This window comes from Mesoplodon densirostris, chromosome 11 (genome assembly GCF_025265405.1).
Source record: "Mesoplodon densirostris isolate mMesDen1 chromosome 11, mMesDen1 primary haplotype, whole genome shotgun sequence".
Lineage (NCBI taxonomy): Eukaryota > Metazoa > Chordata > Mammalia > Artiodactyla > Ziphiidae > Mesoplodon > Mesoplodon densirostris.
This window is the reverse complement of record NC_082671.1, coordinates 40114615-40133195: the sequence shown is the minus strand read 5'-3', so window position 1 is coordinate 40133195 and position 18581 is coordinate 40114615. Positions and strand designations below refer to the sequence as shown.

Below are 18581 nucleotides of genomic sequence, written 5' to 3'. Positions count from 1 at the left end.
AGCCAGCAGTCAGTGCTGTGCCTCTGAGGTGGGAGAGCCAACTTCAGCACACTGGTCCACAAGACAGCTCCCAGCTCCATTTAATATCAAATGGGGAAAATCTCCCAGAGATCTCTATCTCAACACCAACACCCAGCTTCACTCAACGACGAGCAAGCTACAGTGCTGGACACCCTATGCCAACCAACTAGCAAGACAGGAAAACAATACCACCCATTAGCAGAGAGGCTGCCTAAAATCATAATAAGTCCACAGACACCCCAAAACACACCACCAGACATGGACCTGCCCACCAGAAAGACAAGATCCAGCCTCATCCACCAGAACACAAGCACTAATCCCCTCCACCAGGAAGCCTACACAACACACTGAACCAACTTTAGCCACTGGGGACAGACACCAGAAATAACGGGAACTACGAACCTGCAGCCTGCAAAAAGGAGACCCCAAACACAGTAAGATAAGCAAAATGAGAAGACAGAAAAACACACAGCAGATGAAGGAGCAAGATAAAAACCCACCAGACCTAACAAATGAAGAGGAAATAGGCGGTCTACCTGAAAAGGAATTCAGAATGATAGTAAAGATGACCCAAAATCTTGGAAATAAAATACAGAAAATGCAAGAAACATTTAACAAGGACCTAGAAGAACTAAAGATGAAACAAGCAACGATGAGCAACACAATAAATGAAATTAAAAATACTCTAGAAGGGATCAATAGCAGAATAACTGAGGCAGAAGAACAGATAAGTGACCTGGAAGATAAAATAGTGGAAATAACTGCTGCACAGCAGAATAAAGAAAAAAGAATGAAAAGAACTGAGGACACTCTCAGAGACTTCTGGGACAATATTAAACGCACAAACATTCGAATTATAGGGGTTACCGAAAAAGAGGAAAAGAAAGGGACTGAGAAAATATTTGAAGAGATTATAGTTGAAAACTTCCCTAATACGGGAAAGGAAATAGTTAATCAAGTGCAGGAAGCACAGAGAGTCCCATACAGGATAAATCCAGGGAGAAACACTCCAAGACACATATTAATCAAACTGTCAAAAATTAAATACAAAGAAAACATATTAAAAGCAGCAAGGGAAAAACAACAAACAACACACAAGGGAATCTCCATAAGGTTAACAGCTGATCTTTCAGCAGGAACTCTGCAAGCCAGAAGGGAGTGGCAGGACATATTGAAAGTGATGAAGGAGAAAAACCTGCAACCAAGATTACTCTACCCAGCAAGGATCTCATTGAGATTTGATGGAGAAGTTAAAACCTTTACAGACAAGCAAAAGCTGAGAGAGTTCAGTACCACCAAACCAGCTTTACAACAAATGCTAAAGGATCTTCTCTAGGCAAGAAACACAAGAGAAGGAAAAGACCTACAATAACCAAAACAATTAAGAAAATGGGAATAGGAACATACATATCGATAATTACCTTAAATGTAAATGGATTAAATGCTCCCACCAAAAGACACAGACTGGCTGAATGGATACAAAAATAAGACCCATATATATGCTGTCTACAAGAGACCCACTTCAGACCTAGAGACACATACAGATTGAAAGTAAGGGGATGGAAAAAGATATTCCATGCAAATAGAAACCAAAAGAAAGCTGGAGTAGCAATTCTCATATCAGACAAAATAGACTTTAAAATAAAGACTCTTATAAGAGACAAAGAAGGACACTACATAATGATCCAGGGATCGATCCAAGAAGAAGATATAACAATTGTAAATATTTATGCACCCAACATAGGAGCACCTCAGTACATAAGGCAAATACTAACAGCCATAAAAGGGGAAATCGACAGTAACACAATCATTGTAGGGGACTTTAACACCCCACTTTCACCAATGGACAGATCATCCAAAATGAAAATAAATAAGGAAACACAAGCCTTAAATGATACATTAAACAAGATGGACTTAATTGATATTTATAGGACATTCCATCCAAAAACAACAGAATACACATTTTTCTCAAGTGCTCATGGAACAGTCTCCAGGATAGATCCTATCTTGGGTCACAAATCAAGCCTTGGTAAATTTAAGAAAATTGAAATTGTATCAAGTATCTTTTCCGACCACAACGCTATGAGACTAGATATCAATTACAGGAAAAGATCTGTAAAAAAATACAAACACATGGAGGCTAAACAATACACTACTTAATAACGAAGTGATCACTGAAGAAATCAAAGAGGAAATTAAAAAATACCTAGAAACAAATGACATTGGAGACATGACGACCCAAAACCTATGGGATGCAGCAAAAGCAGTTCTAAGAGGGAAGTTTACAGCAATACAATCCCACCTTAAGAAACAGGAAACATCTCGAATAAACAACCTAACCTTGCACCTAAAGCATTTAGAGAAAGAACAAAAAACCCTCAATGTTAGCAGAAGGAAAGAAATCATAAATATCAGATCAGAAATAAATGAAAAAGAAATGAAGGAAACGATAGCAAAGATCAATAAAACTAAAAGTTGGTTCTTTGATAACATAAACAAAATTGATAAACCATTAGCCAGAATCATCAGGAGAAAAAGAGAGAACACTCAAGTCAATAGAATTAGAAATGAAAAAGGAGGAGTAACAACTGACACTGCAGAAATACAAAAGATCATGAGAGATATTACTACAAGCAACTCTATGCCAATAAAATAGTCAACCTGGAAGAAATGGATAAATTCTTAGAAATGCACAACCTGCCAAGACTGAATCAGGAAGAAATAGAAAATATGAACAGACCAATCACAAGCACTGAAATTGAAACTGTGATTAAAATCTTCCAACAAACAAAAGCCCAGGACCAGATGGCTTCACAGGCAAATTCTATCAAACGTTTAGAGAAGAGCTAACTCCTATCCTTCTCAAACTCTTCCAAAATATAGCAGAGGGAGGAACACTCCCAAACTCATTCTAGAAGGCCACCACCACCCTGATACCAAAACCAGACAAGGATGTCACAAAGAAAGAAAACTACAGGCCAATATCACTGATGAATATAGATGCAAAAATCCTCAACAAAATACTAGCAAACAGAATCCAACAGCACATTAAACGGGTCATACACCATGATCAAGAGGGGTTTATTCCAGGAATGCAAGGATTCTTCAGTATACACAATTCAGTCAGTGTGATACACCATATTAACAAATTGAAAGAGAAAAACCATATGATCATCTCAATAGATGCAGGAAAAGCTGTCGACAAAATTCAATACCCATTTATGATAAAAAACCCTCCAGAAAGTAGGCTTAGAGGGAACTTTCCTCAACATAATAAAGGCCGTATATGGCAAACCCACAGCCAACATCATCCTCAATGGTGAAAAACTGAAAGCATTTCCATTAAGATCAGGAACAAGACAAGGTTGCCCACTCTCATCACTCTTATTCAACATAGTTTTGGAAGTTTTAGCCACAGAAATCAGAGAAGAAAAGGAAATAAAAGGAATCCAAATCGGAAAAGAAGAAGTAAAGCTGTCACTGTTTGCAGATGACATGATACTATACATAGAGAATCCTATAGATGCTACCAGAAGACTACTAGAGCTAATCAATGAATTTGGTAAAGTAGCAGGACACAAAATTAATGCACAGAAATCTCTGGCATTCCTGTACACTAATGTTGAAAAATCTGAAAGTGAAATCAAGAAAACACTCCCATTTACCGCTGCAACAAAAAGAATAAAATATCTAGGAATAAACCTACCTAAGGAGACAAAAGACCTGTATGCAGAAAATTATAAGACACTGATGAAAGAAATTAAAGGTGATACAAATAGATGGAGAGGTATACCATGCTGCTGGATTGGAAGAATCAATATTGTGAAAATGACTTTACTACCCACAGCAATCTACAGATTCAGTGCAATCCCTATCAAACTACCACTGGCATTTTTCACAGAACTAGAACAAAAAATTTCACAATCTTTATGGAAGCACAAAAGACCCCAAATAACCAAAGCAATCTTGAGAAAGAAAAACGGAGCTGGAGGAATCAGGCTCCCAGACTTCAGACTATACTACAAAGCTACAGTAGTCAAGACAGTATGGTTCTGGCAAAAAAAATAGAAATATAGATCAGTGGAACAGGATAGAAAGCCCAGAGATAAACCCACGCACATATGGCCAACTTATCTTTGATAAAGGAGGCAGGAATGTACAGTGGAGAAAGGACAGCCTCTTCAATAAGTGGTGCTGGGAAAACTGGACAGGGACATGTAAAAGTATGAGATTAGATCACTCGCTAACACCATACTCAAAAATAAGCTCAAAATGGATTAAAGACCTAAATGTAAGGCCAGAAACTATCAAACTCTTAGAGGAGAACATAGGCAGAACACTCTATGACATAAATCACAGCAAGATCCTTTTTGACCCACCCTAGAGAAATGGAAATAAAAACAAAAATAAACAAATGGGACCTAATGAAATTTCAAAGCTTTTGCACAGCAAAGGAAACCATAAACACCAAAAGACAACCCTCAGAATGGGAGAAAATATTTGCAAATGAAGCAACTGACAAAGGATTAATCTCCAAAATTTATAAGCAGTTCATGCAGCTCAATAGCAAAAAAAAATCCAAAAATGGGCAGAAGGCCTAAATAGACATTTCTCCAAAGAAGATATACAGACTGCCAACAAACATATGAAAGAATGCTCGACATCATTAATCATTAGAGAAATGTAAATCAAAACTACAATGAGATATCATTTCACACCAGTCAGGATGGCCATCATCAAAAATTCTAGAAACAATAAATGCTGGAGGGGGTATGGAGAAAAGGGAACACTCTTGCACTGCTGGTGGGAATGTGAATTGGTACAGCCACTATGGAGATCAGTATGGAGGTTCCTTAAAAAACTAAAAATAGAAATACCATATGACCCAGCAATCCCACTACTGGGCATATACCCTGAGAAAACCATCATTCAAAAAGAGTCATGTAACAAAATGTTCATTGCAGTTCTATTTGCAATAGCCAGGAGCTGGAAACAACCTAAGTGTCCATCATCTGATGAATGGATAAAGAAGATGTGGCACATATATACAATGGAATATTACTCAGCCATAAAAAGAAACGAAACTGAGCTATTTATAATGAGGTGGATGGACCTAGAGTCTGTCCTACAGAGTGAAGTAAGTCAGAAAGAGAAAGACAAATACCGTATGCTAATACATATGTATGGAATTTAGGGAAAAAAAGATGTCATGAAGAACCTAGGGGTAAGACAGGAATAAAGACACAGACCTACTAGAGAATGGACTTGAGGATGTGGGGAGGGGGAAGGGTAAGCTGTGACAATGTGAGAGAGTGGCATGGACATATATACAGTACCAAACGTAAGGTAGATAGCTATCGGGAAGCAGCCACATAGCACAGGGAGATCAGCTCGGTGCTTTGTGACCGACTGGAGGGGTGGGATAGGGAGGGTGGGAGGGAGGGAGACGCAAGAGGGAAGAGTTATGGGAACATACGTATATGTATATCTGATTTACTTTGTTATAAAGCAGAAACTAACACACCATTATAAAGCAATTATACTCCAATAAAGATGTAAAAAAAAAAAAAAAACTTTAGTGTGTATAAAATTACCTAGAGGGGGCTTCCCTGGTGGAGCAGTGGTTGAAAGTCTGCCTGCTGATGCAGGGGACGTGTGTTCGTGCCCCGGTCTTGGAAGATCCCACATGCCACGGAGTAGCTAGGCCCGTGAGCCATAGCCGCTGAGCCTGCGCGTCCGGGGCCTGTGCTCTCCAACGGGAGAGGCCACAATAGTGAGAGGCCCGCGTACTGCAAAAAAAAAAAAAAAGAAAAAAAAAAAAAGAAAAAAATATTACCTAGAGTACTTATTAAAATGTGTCTTCCTCCAGAATTAAATCTGTAAGTCTGGGAATTTCCATTTTTGATATGCTTCTGATGCCAGTGAACTCAAAGAAAAGAGTCTTACGCCAGTGGAACTTACTTAAAAGAATAGACTGTTTTTTTATAGTCTGAAGCCCAGCCTTGTTTTTTTTTATTTTTTTATTTTTTTGTGGTACGCAGGCCTCTCACTGTTGCAGCCTCTTGTTGCGGAGCACAGGTTCCGGATGCGCGGGCTCAGTGGCCATGGCTCACGGGCCCAGCCGCTCTGCCGCATGTGGGATCTTCCCGAACCCGGGCACGAATCCGTGTCCTCTGCCTCGGCCGGCGGACTCTCAACCACTGCACCACCAGGGAAGCCCCAGGTTCGAATTTTACTAATCTCTCATTTCCTTGAGGAATCTGGAATTGGTAATGCTCCTTCTGTCATGTAGAAAGAAAGTTAACCATCTTCCTGGACCTAAAATCATCACTAAACTGTCTCACTTAAAATATGAGGCGTTCAATTTAAAACAAAAACAAAACAGGTAAATGAGCAGGAAGTACAATGGGACCAAAATCCAAAAGAAACTATAGGTAATAGAAACAGACACGTGAGGAATCCAGATAATGGAATTATCAGACAGAAACCTTAAAACCCTGTGCTTGTTATGTTCAGAAAAATAGAAGATAGTTGAAAAGAAGAACCAAATATAATTCTAAAAGTGAACAATAATATGAAAATATTAAGTATTAAGAACATAGTATTTGAATGAAATGCTAGACTAAAAAGAAGGAGAGAATGTGTAAACTAAATGATAACATCAATAGAAAATATATTGACCAAAGTTTAAAGCCACTGAAGAATGGAAAATAAAGAAAAAAGCAGACGGGCACATGGAATACAGTGAATAAGTTTAGCATACATTTAAGTGGACTTCTCAAAGGAAAGGAAAGACAGAATAGGGTAGAAGTAATACTGGAAGTAATAGCTGAGAATTTTCCGAAAATGGTGAAAGGTATCATGCTACACATTAAAGAAATGCTGTGAATTCCAAGCTGAAAAAAAAATGCAAAGAAAAATGCAATAAAACTGTTGAGAAACAAAGATATTCCTGATAGTAGCCAGAAAAGAAGATATATTACCTTCAAAGTAAGGGTAAGACAAAGGAGTGATATCTCAAGAGAAATAAATGCCAAGAAAATAATAGTGTATCTTCAGCATGCTGAAAGAAAATAACTGCTAACCTTGAATTCTATGACCAAGGAAATGATCCTTCAGAATAATGGTGACAAAAGCTGTTTTCAGATAAACAAATTGATAGGATTTGTTACCAGCAGACTTGCACTAAAGGAAATACAAAACAGTCTTCAGAATGAAAAATTACTCTGTATGGAATCTTGGAGACACAGGAAAAAATGTTGACTGACAAAAGCACATACTGTGAATAGATGTTAAGGTGGGCTGTTTAAAATAGTAATAATTCCTTACGAGGGTGAAAATATGTATAAAATTAAAGTGTATAACAATATTAGTATATACGTTAAGATAGTTGCCCCCAAGACAACAGCCATTATCTCCACCTCCTCATATCCACAGCCTTGGATAGTCCCCGTCCACATTTTACCAGCGTCTTGGTATTGTACTGGTCTTTGTGGCCAGTGACATATAGCAGAAGTCATGGTAAAGTATAGCACTTTCAAGATTAAGTTTTAGGTCAAAGGAATAAACTTACAGTTACAAAGTAAATAAGTTATGGGGGTGTATTTGTACAGCATGGTGACTATAGTTAAAATATTGCATATTTGAAAATTGCTAAGAGTTCTAGAAGATCTTAAAAGTTCTCATCACAAGAAAAAAAAAGTGTAACTATGTAGGGTGATGGATGTTAACTAGACTTATTGTGGTGATCATTTCACCGTATATACAAATATTGAATAGTTTTGTTATACACCTGAAACTAATGTAATATTATATGTCAGTTGTACCTCATTAAAAAAGAAAAGATTAAGATTATAAAAGACACCTTGGCTTACATCTTGGGTGCACACGCCCTCTTGCTCTCTCTCATTTCTCAGTCTGGGAAATTCAACTGCACATTCAGGCAGCCTATGGAGGGGCTCACATGTTAAGGAATTGAGATCTCTGGCCAATAGAGAGGAATGGAGGCCTGCTAACAACCATGTGAGTGAGCTTGGAAGTGAATCCTACAGTCTCATTTGAGCTTCCAGATAATTGAAGTCCCAGTCCACAGCTTGACAACAACCTCGTGAGAGACCCCATGCCAGAACAGTCCAGCTAAGCTGCTCCAGATTCTTGACCCTCAGAAACTATGTGAGATAATGTTTGCTTTGTTAAGCTGATAAACCTGGGGTAATTTATTATGCAGTAGTAGGTAGCTAATACTGATTTTGGTTCCTGGAAGTTGCATGCAACCGTAACAAAAACTTGAGATGTGGTGGTGGCTTTGGAACTGGGCAGTGGATAGAAGCTGTAAGAATTTTAAGAGTATTAATGAAAGCCTAAAGTGCCTTGAATAAATTGGTAGTAGAATTTTAGACTTTGAGGAGGCTGCCAGTGAGATCTTAAAGGAAAGAGGAAATCTTGGAACCCACTTATTTTTGTTATAAGGTGGCAGAAAGTTTAACAACGTGTCAAATCTGCAGTAAACTGAAAGATAAAAAATATATTCATGAACTAAACGATCTGCCAAAATGTTGAAAGTACTGCTGGGTTTCTTCTTGTGTTGCCTTTAGTCAGATATGAGAAAAGAGAAGCTAAAGAAAGGACTGTTAAATAAAAAAGAGCCAAGACTTGCTAGTTTTGAAAATTAGCCTCTCCAGATGACAACACTAAAACTAATAAATATTTCCAAGCAAAGATCAAACTCAAGGCACTCTTAAGAAAGCATGGTCTAAAGTTGAAGCCAAGGTTGTGACTGTAAAATTTCTTTGTTAAGACCTCAGAAAAGTTGAAGGTAGTGCCTCACAATACTCTTCAGAAAAAAGGGCCCTTTAAAGGATTTTAAGGTGTACTTTATACCACCTTTCAATACGTGGCTTTTAGGAACAGTAGGGCTTCTAAGAAGCTTTAGGGCAATGTTCCTGAGCCTCCTCAGTATAAACCCAAGGTAGAAAGGACTTAGCTAGAGGACATTTGTGGTTGTGACTTTTGCCTACTGGGTTGAACTCCAGTGAGATCCACTGGAGACGCACAGTGTTTTCAAGAACCACTGCCATCTTGGACTGCAGAGACAGTATAAAATTAGAGAGGCCTTTGCCCTTGCAGACTGCTACAAGCAGGAATCATACTAAGAATTTACTCAACTGCAAACGTGCTAACTTTCATGAAAAAAAGGATGACTCAGAAAACAGAAGCAAATGTTATGAAGAGTCATTTTCATGTCAAGGCAAAAGTGAGCCCTAACCAAGGAACTTTCAGTATTTATCTTTTAGTTCACAGGCCTGTAGTTCAAGAGGAACTATACTCGAGATGCTTAAGGAACTATGTCCAAGGATCCTCATCTGTACCTTAGTCAGATATAGATGACAAGTTTCTGAACTTTGAGTTGATGCTGTAATGGGATGAGACTAGTGGGGGCCTTTGTGGGGGGTGGAGTGTATTTTGCATGTTGGCGAGAGGGCCTGTGACTTATTGGGTGCCAGAGGTTTGACTGCTGTAGGCAACCTCACAGATGCTCCCAAGTTATCGCCACCTCCTGTTATTCACACTCTTATGTAATCTACATCATACCAGAGTTGGTCTGTGTGACCAGTAAAATATGGCAGAAGTGATAGTATGTTGTTTCTGAGTTTGTAAAAGATACTGGAGTGCTCTCTGGCTCTCTCTTGGATCAGTCACTCTGAGTGAAGCCATATGCCATGCAGGCAGCCTATGGAAAGACTCACATGATGAGGAACTAAAAGTCTCTGCCAACAGCTGGAGAGGAATGGAGGCCTGCCAACAACACATGAATGAGCTTGGAAGCAGATTTGAACAACATGATTAACCACCATGACCTGATTGACATGCGTTGCACTTAATGCAGAATACAAAAATTTTTAAGTGGAATTTTTACCAAAATTAACCACATGCTGGGCCATCAAGCAAATTCCAATATATTTCTAATGATAGAAATTATTCAGTGTATTTTCTGTCCTCAGGGGAATTTAGAAGTCTGTAACAGAAAGACAACTAGATGATCTCTCAGCTACCTAGAAATGGAACAATATACTTCTAAGTAATCCTTAGGTCAAAGGTATAAAAAATAAAATTAGACATATTTTGAACTGAAGAATAATGGTGCATCATAAAAGAATGACTAAAGTCATTCTTAGAAAGAACTTTATAGCTTAAATGTAAATACTGGAAAAGAAGAAAGACTGTACTCAAAATGAGAAGAAAAGGAAATTAAGCCTAATCAAGAAATAATATGAAGTAGACATTAATAAAATAGAAAAAAATTGCATTAAATGAACAAAGTTGACTCATTATAAAGAACATTGGAATTAGATTAGTAAAATAAAGATGAGTCCTGGCAAGACTGATCAAGAATAAAAGGAAAATAAGCCCAAGTCACCTATATTGGGAATGGAAAAGGGGATATCATAGCAGAGTCTAAAGCCTTTTTTAAAAGATTAATTTTGAATAATTTTATGTAATTTAAAAATTTAGGTGGACAGATTTCTAGAAAAATACAACAGTGTTGAAATAAATAGAAAATCTCAATTGCCCTCTCTGAATAAAGAAATTAAATCATTAAATAAAAATCTTTTCACAAAGAAAACTGTAGCTCCAGAAGGCATCACCAGTAAATATTCAACCAAATATTTAATAACACAATACCAAATAATTTACACAATATTAACAAGCCAAACCCAGCATTATGCAAAAAGGGAGTTAAAAAATGGCCAGGCTGGATTTTTTTCAAATGCAATTTTGGTTTTACTTTGAAAATCACTTATTATAATTTTTGTATTATCTGGTAGAAAAACCATCTCAGTAGATGCAGAAAAAGCATTTGATAAAACTCAATATCTATGTATGATTTTTTTAAGAAAAGCTAGAAATAGAAACCTATTCAGACATACTTATTGGTAAAATATTCAAAGTTCTTCCTCTCTGATCAGGGACAAGACAAGGATAACTATATTAGAGGTCTTAGCCAGTGTGGTAATGCAGGGAAAAGAACTCAAAGAATAAGGATTGAAAATAAATAAAATTGTAATGTTCTAAAAGACATGATTTTATATGTTGAAAATTCCAAAAGTTGTACTAACAAATCATTAAAATCAATAATTAAGTTTCACAAGGTGGTTGGATATAAGGTAAATATAGAAAAATGAGTTATTTATCAGCAACAAATAAAGTTGAATTTTAAAATAATGTTTACAACAGATCAAAGTACGTAGAAATAAACCTTACAAAATTACTTCTCTACAATGAAAATTATGAAACATTACTGAGCAAAATTAAAGAAGACCTAATGAATTGATGGTTAGGGGGTCACCAAACTTTTTCTGTAAAAAGCCAGATAGCAAATATTTTCAGCTTTGTGGGCCAAAATGGTCGCTGTGGAACTACTCACCTCTGCTGTTTTGGGTGCAAAAACAGCCATAGGTGACACGTAAATGAATGGGAATAACTGTGTTCCAGTAAAATGTTATTTACAAAAATAGATGATGAGCGAGATTTAGCCTGTGGATCATAGTTAGCCCACTCCTGATCTAGGTGCTGGTTAATTAATGTCTACCAACATCATAAAAAGAGGGGCAACTAGATATTATTTGCATCTTGTGTAGAATATATCTCACAATCCCTATGAAGTAGTCTTACTAAAAATTGCAAGAATTAAAAGATTGATGGTAAACTTTTCAGTTAAAAGACACTTAAAAAAACAAAAAAGAGACTTGAGACTTATCAGTCATTTGCAGTGTATGGGCTTCATTTGGATCTATATTAAAAATGATTTTAATTTAATTTTAATGTAATGAATATTCGATGTTAAGGGATTAGTTTTAATATTTTAGGGTGATCATGTTTTTATGTTTATGTCTGAGTCCTTGTTTCTGAAGAAATATATCTTGAAATATTTGTATAGAATATCACAAGTAGGATTTGTTTGTTGTACGTTAACACCTGTGATTTCATAGTTGTGTTATACTTCTCTGCTAGTCTCTCTGTCTTTACCACTGGGTGTTCTCACCCTGATTCCAGGGACTGGGTCTAATTCACCTGTGTATTTCTAGCGCTAAGCATAGATGCTCAGTAAGTGCTGCCAAAGTGAATGTAGCTAACTCCTCAAAAATAGTAAATGTGTCTATTAGGCCCAGTGTTATCAAATTGCTTTAAAGTACTAGATTTCTTTAGAAATTACTTTCTGTTTTCAAGGGGGGAGCAGTCATATGCCGATATAAAGAGTAGACTACATTAGGTTTATCAGGTATATTTCATAGCTTTAGTCAAAATGCTCTCTAATATTCACAGCAAAATGAACAAATGGAAATTATATTTATTTTAATTTAGCATAAACATATTTCCCTAACTAACTTAGTAAAAAAACTTGACCTTCATTGTAGCCATGAATTAATAGAATCCAAGCACAGATTTCAACAACATTATAATTCACTTAGGAAAAAAACACTTTAGCTGTCACCTCTAATTCTGAAACATAACTGATATTTCTGAATATTCACCTTTCTGTCTTATTTCAAATGTGTATCTTAATGGTTATAATAACTAGGTAAATCTTTGTATCCTGTTTTTTCTAAGCCTGTTTCTTCCTGTTAGTCTTAATAGCCATCATTTTAAATGATTATTTTCAACACAAACATTTTTAATGAAGGTAGGATACTTTATATAAACAAATATAAAGAAGATGCTATATATGAACAAGTAATATACATATGATTATGACACTACTACATAAATATGCTAATTATTTTTCTCTGCTGTGATGCTGTTGTATTCAAGCTTTAACCATTCATACAGTCTGGTTCTTTCAAATAAAAATTGTTTGAGGACAAACTCATATCTTCCTTAAAAGAACTGCTTTTTAATATACTACTTTTGGAAACAGTAAAATATCTTATAAATACAGTAGTAGTATTCTGAGTAATGTTAGGGTTTTAGCAATGTAAGATACTGTTGGAGAAAAGAAGAAAAATGAGAAATATTCTGAATCCCAATAAAGAGTGGGTTTTGAAATAATCTTGATTTTTTTTTTTTTTTTTTGCGGTATGCGGGCCTCTCACTGTTGTGGCCTCTCCCGTTGCGGAGCACAGGCTCCGGACGTGCAGGCTCAGCGGCCATGGCTCACGGGCCCAGCCGCTCCGCGGCATGTGGGATCCTCCCGGACCGGGGCACGAACCCGCGTCCCCTGCATCGGCAGGCGGACTCTCAACCACTGCGCCACCAGGGAAGCCCCCTTGATTTTTTTTAAATTTTATTTTATTGGAGTATAGTTGATTTACAGTGTTGTGTTAGTTTCGGGTGTACATTAAAGGGATTCAGTTATACCTATACATATATCCATTCTTTTTTAGATTCTTTTCTTGTATAGGTTATCACAGAATATTGAGTAGAGTGCCCTTGTTTTAGGTCCTTGTTGGTTATCTGTCTTACATACGATAGTGAAATAGTGAACTGATGTTTTGTTTTCATTGTTGACAGTGAGTTTCTGACAGTTAAATCACCAGATTCTTTCCAGGAAAATATCTATTAGTTTTATGAAGATTCTCATTTTTTAAAAAACTATGCTTACTTAGAAAATATATACCTCAATATAAATCATAATGAAGGATTTTCTTATTTTTTGTTATTTTATCCTGTTTCTTTATCCCATTACCTGCTGTATTGTTAGTCATCCCCCCCCACCCGCCAATAAAATGAGGCCTGTAGCTACCTCAGTTTTGGCAACCTACCGATGATTAGTAACTAACTTGATATAATATTATTTTAGGATTCTTACTCACATATTGACTCCCAGAGCAGAAATTTCTGATTAAGAAGAATATTTGATTCCTAGCTTTACAGCTTCAAGTAATCTTAGAAATGATGTAATATCCTTTGCTTCCTTCATAACTTCAAATAAACATGAAGCAAAATCCTTCAAATAAAGTATAAAACAAGTTTAATTAGTTCAGGGTTAAACAGTTGTATATTAGTTTGTAAAATGGGTTAAGTTAATTAACACGGAAGTGCATGCTGTTGCTTGTTTTAGAAATGTGAATGTAACAAGTATAATTAGGAGAATATATGTGACAAAGTATCATAAAAATTAGCATTGGATTGGATATTTTAAATACTAGACAAACTACATTTGAACTTTTTGAGCTAAAACAATTCCCTGCAAGTGAAAGACAAATTTATGAGTCCCTTATTGAATTGATGCAAAGCATGTGAGTACAACAGTCATTTGGAGCCTCCCTTTTGCCATATTTGTCTAATGTATCACATATCAGGCCGATTACTATTTTCAGAAACAGTGTTCATGGCTGAAATCCTACAGTTAACCTTTAGAAGATCAAAAGGAAATATACTTATTAATAAGGTGAACCTAATATATTACATATTTTCTCTTTTTCTGCCTTATTGCTTGCATGTTTAGCAGCTTTTTTTTTTCATTTGTTGCATAGAATTACTGAGTATGCATTTAAAGGTCAAACAAAGTCATCTTAGGATGGAAAACTAACATATCAGTTACAGGGCATAGCTGGATATTTTGGCAACAGTAATTTGTAGTTATTGTTTTAAAAGATTTATTTTAACGTATAGAGTGATATTATAGCTGTTGCTAACTGAAATTGTATAAAACTTACAATTTTTAAAGGTTTTCTGCTTGAGATCAAGTACTAAAAGCTATAAGTATGTCTGTATCTTTAATCAGAGCTGTATTTACACTTTGCATTCACTTTCTCATCATAAATACTAAATGTATTCATTATTTATAGTATACCAAAGTATCTTCATAGACTAGTAGAATGCCTTTCTAAACTGTCTGTTAATGTTTGTGTCATGATTATTCATATTCTGTTAAATATTAAAATTTCCAAAAATGTTCCTTTCTTTTTCAGCTATCCAGTATCTATTATTTTATACTGATGGGTTTTAATAGTTACTAGTTTCTCACTGGAGATCTGTAGTTTTTTTCTAAAGCCTCTTTAGAGAAATGTATTGTTATTCAGAACACTGAAATATATCAAGCTGTAGCTGATAACAATTTGTTTTTTTTTTTAGGTGGTTGAACAGGGTATGTTTGTAAAACACTGCAAAGTAGAAGTATATCTCACAGAATTGAAGCTCTGTGAAAATGGAAACATGAACAATGTTGTAACTCGAAGATTTAGCAAAGCTGACACAATAGGTAATGCAAGATCCTGTTTCTTTGTTAAACCATTGCTATTAGAAATTTATTTAAAATTCTATTTGTTATATGCTACTAAGATGATAACCATTTTAAGGGTTTATCCTTAGACATCACAGATTTCCAAGCATCGTACAATAAGTCTTAGCTTAGAGTTGAATTATTTATCATTTCTAGGTCTACTTTACATTATTAAATGAGGTTAACATTTGTGCCATTTTACTTTTAAAAAAAATCAAATAATTGTTTTAATTTAGCATTTGAAAATACATATGTTTGTAACATGACTATAAATTGAAGTAGAACTTTAAATAAAAGCTTGCTTAGGTAAAACTTTGTCAGGTAATGTAATATATATATCAATATAATAATTTACCATTCTTAGCATGGAAAATGACCGTTTCTTTTCTTTTTTCTCACAGTTTATTCTTTGGACTCTATAAATACAAAATTAAGTAGCTACTTACAGCAGCGGGCTTAACATTAATATGACTCATTGATTTTTTTTTTAATAATGAGTAGGTTACAGAATTATATATCAAATATAAGTGTGCCTAACTCCTTCTGTGTATTTATATATCTTTATATATTTACATATCTACACATGTAAATGTATATTTAAATACATGTAAATTTATAATTCTGTTTAAAAGCCACATGTTAATTTAAGATCAGGAATGTATTGAATAACAAAATAAAACTCATAGATTCAGAGAACAGATTGGTGGCTGCCAGATGGGAGGGACTTGGGGGTTCGGTGAAATTGGGTGAAGGGGATTAAGAGGTATAAACTTCCAGTAAGTCATGAGGATGTAATGTACAGCATGGTGACTATGGTCAATAATATTGAATTGCAAATTTGAAAGTTGCTAAGAAAGTAAATCTTAAAAGTTCTCATCACAAGGAAAAAGTTTTTCTAACTTTGTATGGTGACAGATGGTCACTTATTGTGGTGATCACTTAGTGATGTATACAAATGTTGAACCATTCTGTCATACACCTAAAACTAATAAAATGTTTAATGTCAATTATACTTCAATTTAAAAAAGAATATATTGAATACATTTTTTGTAAATAAATGATTATGCATTTAATAACAGAATTGCAGTACTTTTTGATAAGACACAACTCAAAAATTATAAAAGGTTGTTACTTTCAAATAAAGTTTTTGGAACAGAAGATTAATGGCAGTAACATTGATCTTGTTGGAAAGTGTAAATGGACACTGGAGAAGGACATAACACTTAATGTAGAACTTAGAAAGAAAGAAAGATTAGAAAATTTATGAATTATAGCACCGTATAGCTTTTCTTGTTGGAACCAGTCATTAAGTACACTTTATTAAAAGTAAATAAAAATATTTCTGAATTTCTTAAGTACATTTGACTTTCACCACATAGCCATTTCACTGCAGGAAAATACTTTTAACTCATAATTTTCATGAAATAGTACCATTCTTCAATTCCTAATGCTTGGTTAATCCTAATGTTTTTGCCAGACATTATGTATGGATTTTTTATTTTCCCTCTCTTTATTTACCTAGAACATTTGTAAGTTGAGATGCAATTTCAGTAAAGTCACACAGTCATCTTTCTAAAATGAATGCTTAAAATGTTAGGAACTCCATATAAATGTCATTTTATTACATTATTATGTATAAAGTATTATTATGGATAAAGTACTTAACTTTTGCAGTTCTAGATTTTTGGAACATATTCAGGAAAGTAAAACATTTCTATATCCTAAGAACTGAAAGTTTTAAATGTATCAAATTACATTAATCATGATATTAAAATGTACACAGTAAGAATCTTTAAGAATCTGTAAGTCTGTCCAACAAAGATGACCTATTAAAATTAATTCAGAGACTAACTTCTGAAATGTTCAGCCAATTGGAATATAAATAAACTACCTCTTAAATGCTTGATGTAGATAATGTTTTCTAGTTATTTTAAAGTTTGTTATTAAACTTTTGGTATTAAAGTTTCTTTGTTTCTTACCTCATTTCTATAGGAAAATTTCATATATATATATATATATATATATATATATATATATATATATAAAAGTTACATGAGACAATAAGAAACTTATTTTAGAACATTAGTTCACTGAAAAATATCTTAAAACTCATTATGTGAAGATCTAAGGTTTAATTTGTGAACTCAAAACAAGCATTTTGGAGTTTTTACATTAAGTACTAGATAAGAATTGTCAAGGAGATGATTTGTAAAGAATCTGCTTCAAAAAGTTTATTTGACTTACATAGATGTTAATTAGCATAGTTTAAATTTACTAATACTTTAAAATGCTACATACATTGGCTATATGCCTTAAAATTGTATATGAATAAATTTTTTCACATAGCTAACATTTCTTATTAGAACAGTTTTTTCAAACTGTGTTGTCTATACTTTCATGGTCCTTAAACAGTTTGTGGAGTAAAGAGAATGGAATGGAAAATATCAGAATACAAAATATCAACATATATGTGTATAGTGGGTCACAATTCCTTACTGTAGTTTTAAAAGTTTGAAAATCTATGTTAGAGCAAGTTTGCTTTCTAAGCAAAAATTTTTGCAAAAATTAATCAAGTCAGGAATTTTAGAAACTTCATGGTTATGGGTATAATAGTTAGCAGTTATTGAATACTTACTATGCTTTAGGCACTTTACAGGAAATTTCTTATTTAAACCTCAACATTACTGTACCCTCATCTTAAAGGTGATAAAGCCTAGGCTAAGAAAGGTTAAGTAACCTACATAGGTTCACCCTGCTACCAAGTGATAGAGCCAGTATTTTAACTCCTTAACCCGGCCTCTTATACCAGAGTCTCACTTCTTAATTGGCTGCCTTATACAATCTGTGCAAATGTTAATTGGGTTGATTTTGTGTTTCTTTAGGAAGTGAGTTTTGAAACAAATAATTTGATAAGAAAGGAAATACGAGATGTATATTTTTCCCTGTGTGTTTTTTCACTCGTGATTAAAAAGGATCAAAATAGCTATGTACATGAAATACAGTATACAAATTTTGTAAACGGAATTAAGAAATATAAGCACCTGTTTACTGTTTTTACCAAATTAATAAAATGTTCCATTTTCAGCTAGTAATGCCTACATTGATTTACAATAAAAATGATAGTAGCCGTAGGTAGGATCTAAATAATTTACCATGTTCAGAGCCAAAATACTTGGCCTTTTTAATATTCTTCTACCTAAATTGATATATTTGGGTATTGAACATGTATCAGTAAGAAAGATAAAACTTGTTTTTATTTTTTCTTTAAAGATACCACTGAAAAATAATTTTATTATTAAATTTGAAAAATGCTTTATGTTTATAAAATTTATTAATA

At 34.5% G+C, this 18581-nt stretch overlaps 1 protein-coding gene across 4 annotated transcripts in view; it reads left to right on the top strand.

The window, feature by feature from the left end:
• The window catches only part of USP15 (ubiquitin specific peptidase 15), a 137213-nt gene that overhangs the window by 32336 nt on the left and 86296 nt on the right, over positions 1–18581 (top strand). For all 4 annotated transcript variants that reach the window (XM_060112013.1, XM_060112014.1, XM_060112015.1 and 1 more), the window contains exon 4: positions 15097–15223. In XM_060112013.1, the coding sequence (XP_059967996.1) occupies positions 15097–15223 (127 nt within the window). The remainder of the gene's footprint in view (positions 1–15096; positions 15224–18581) is intronic.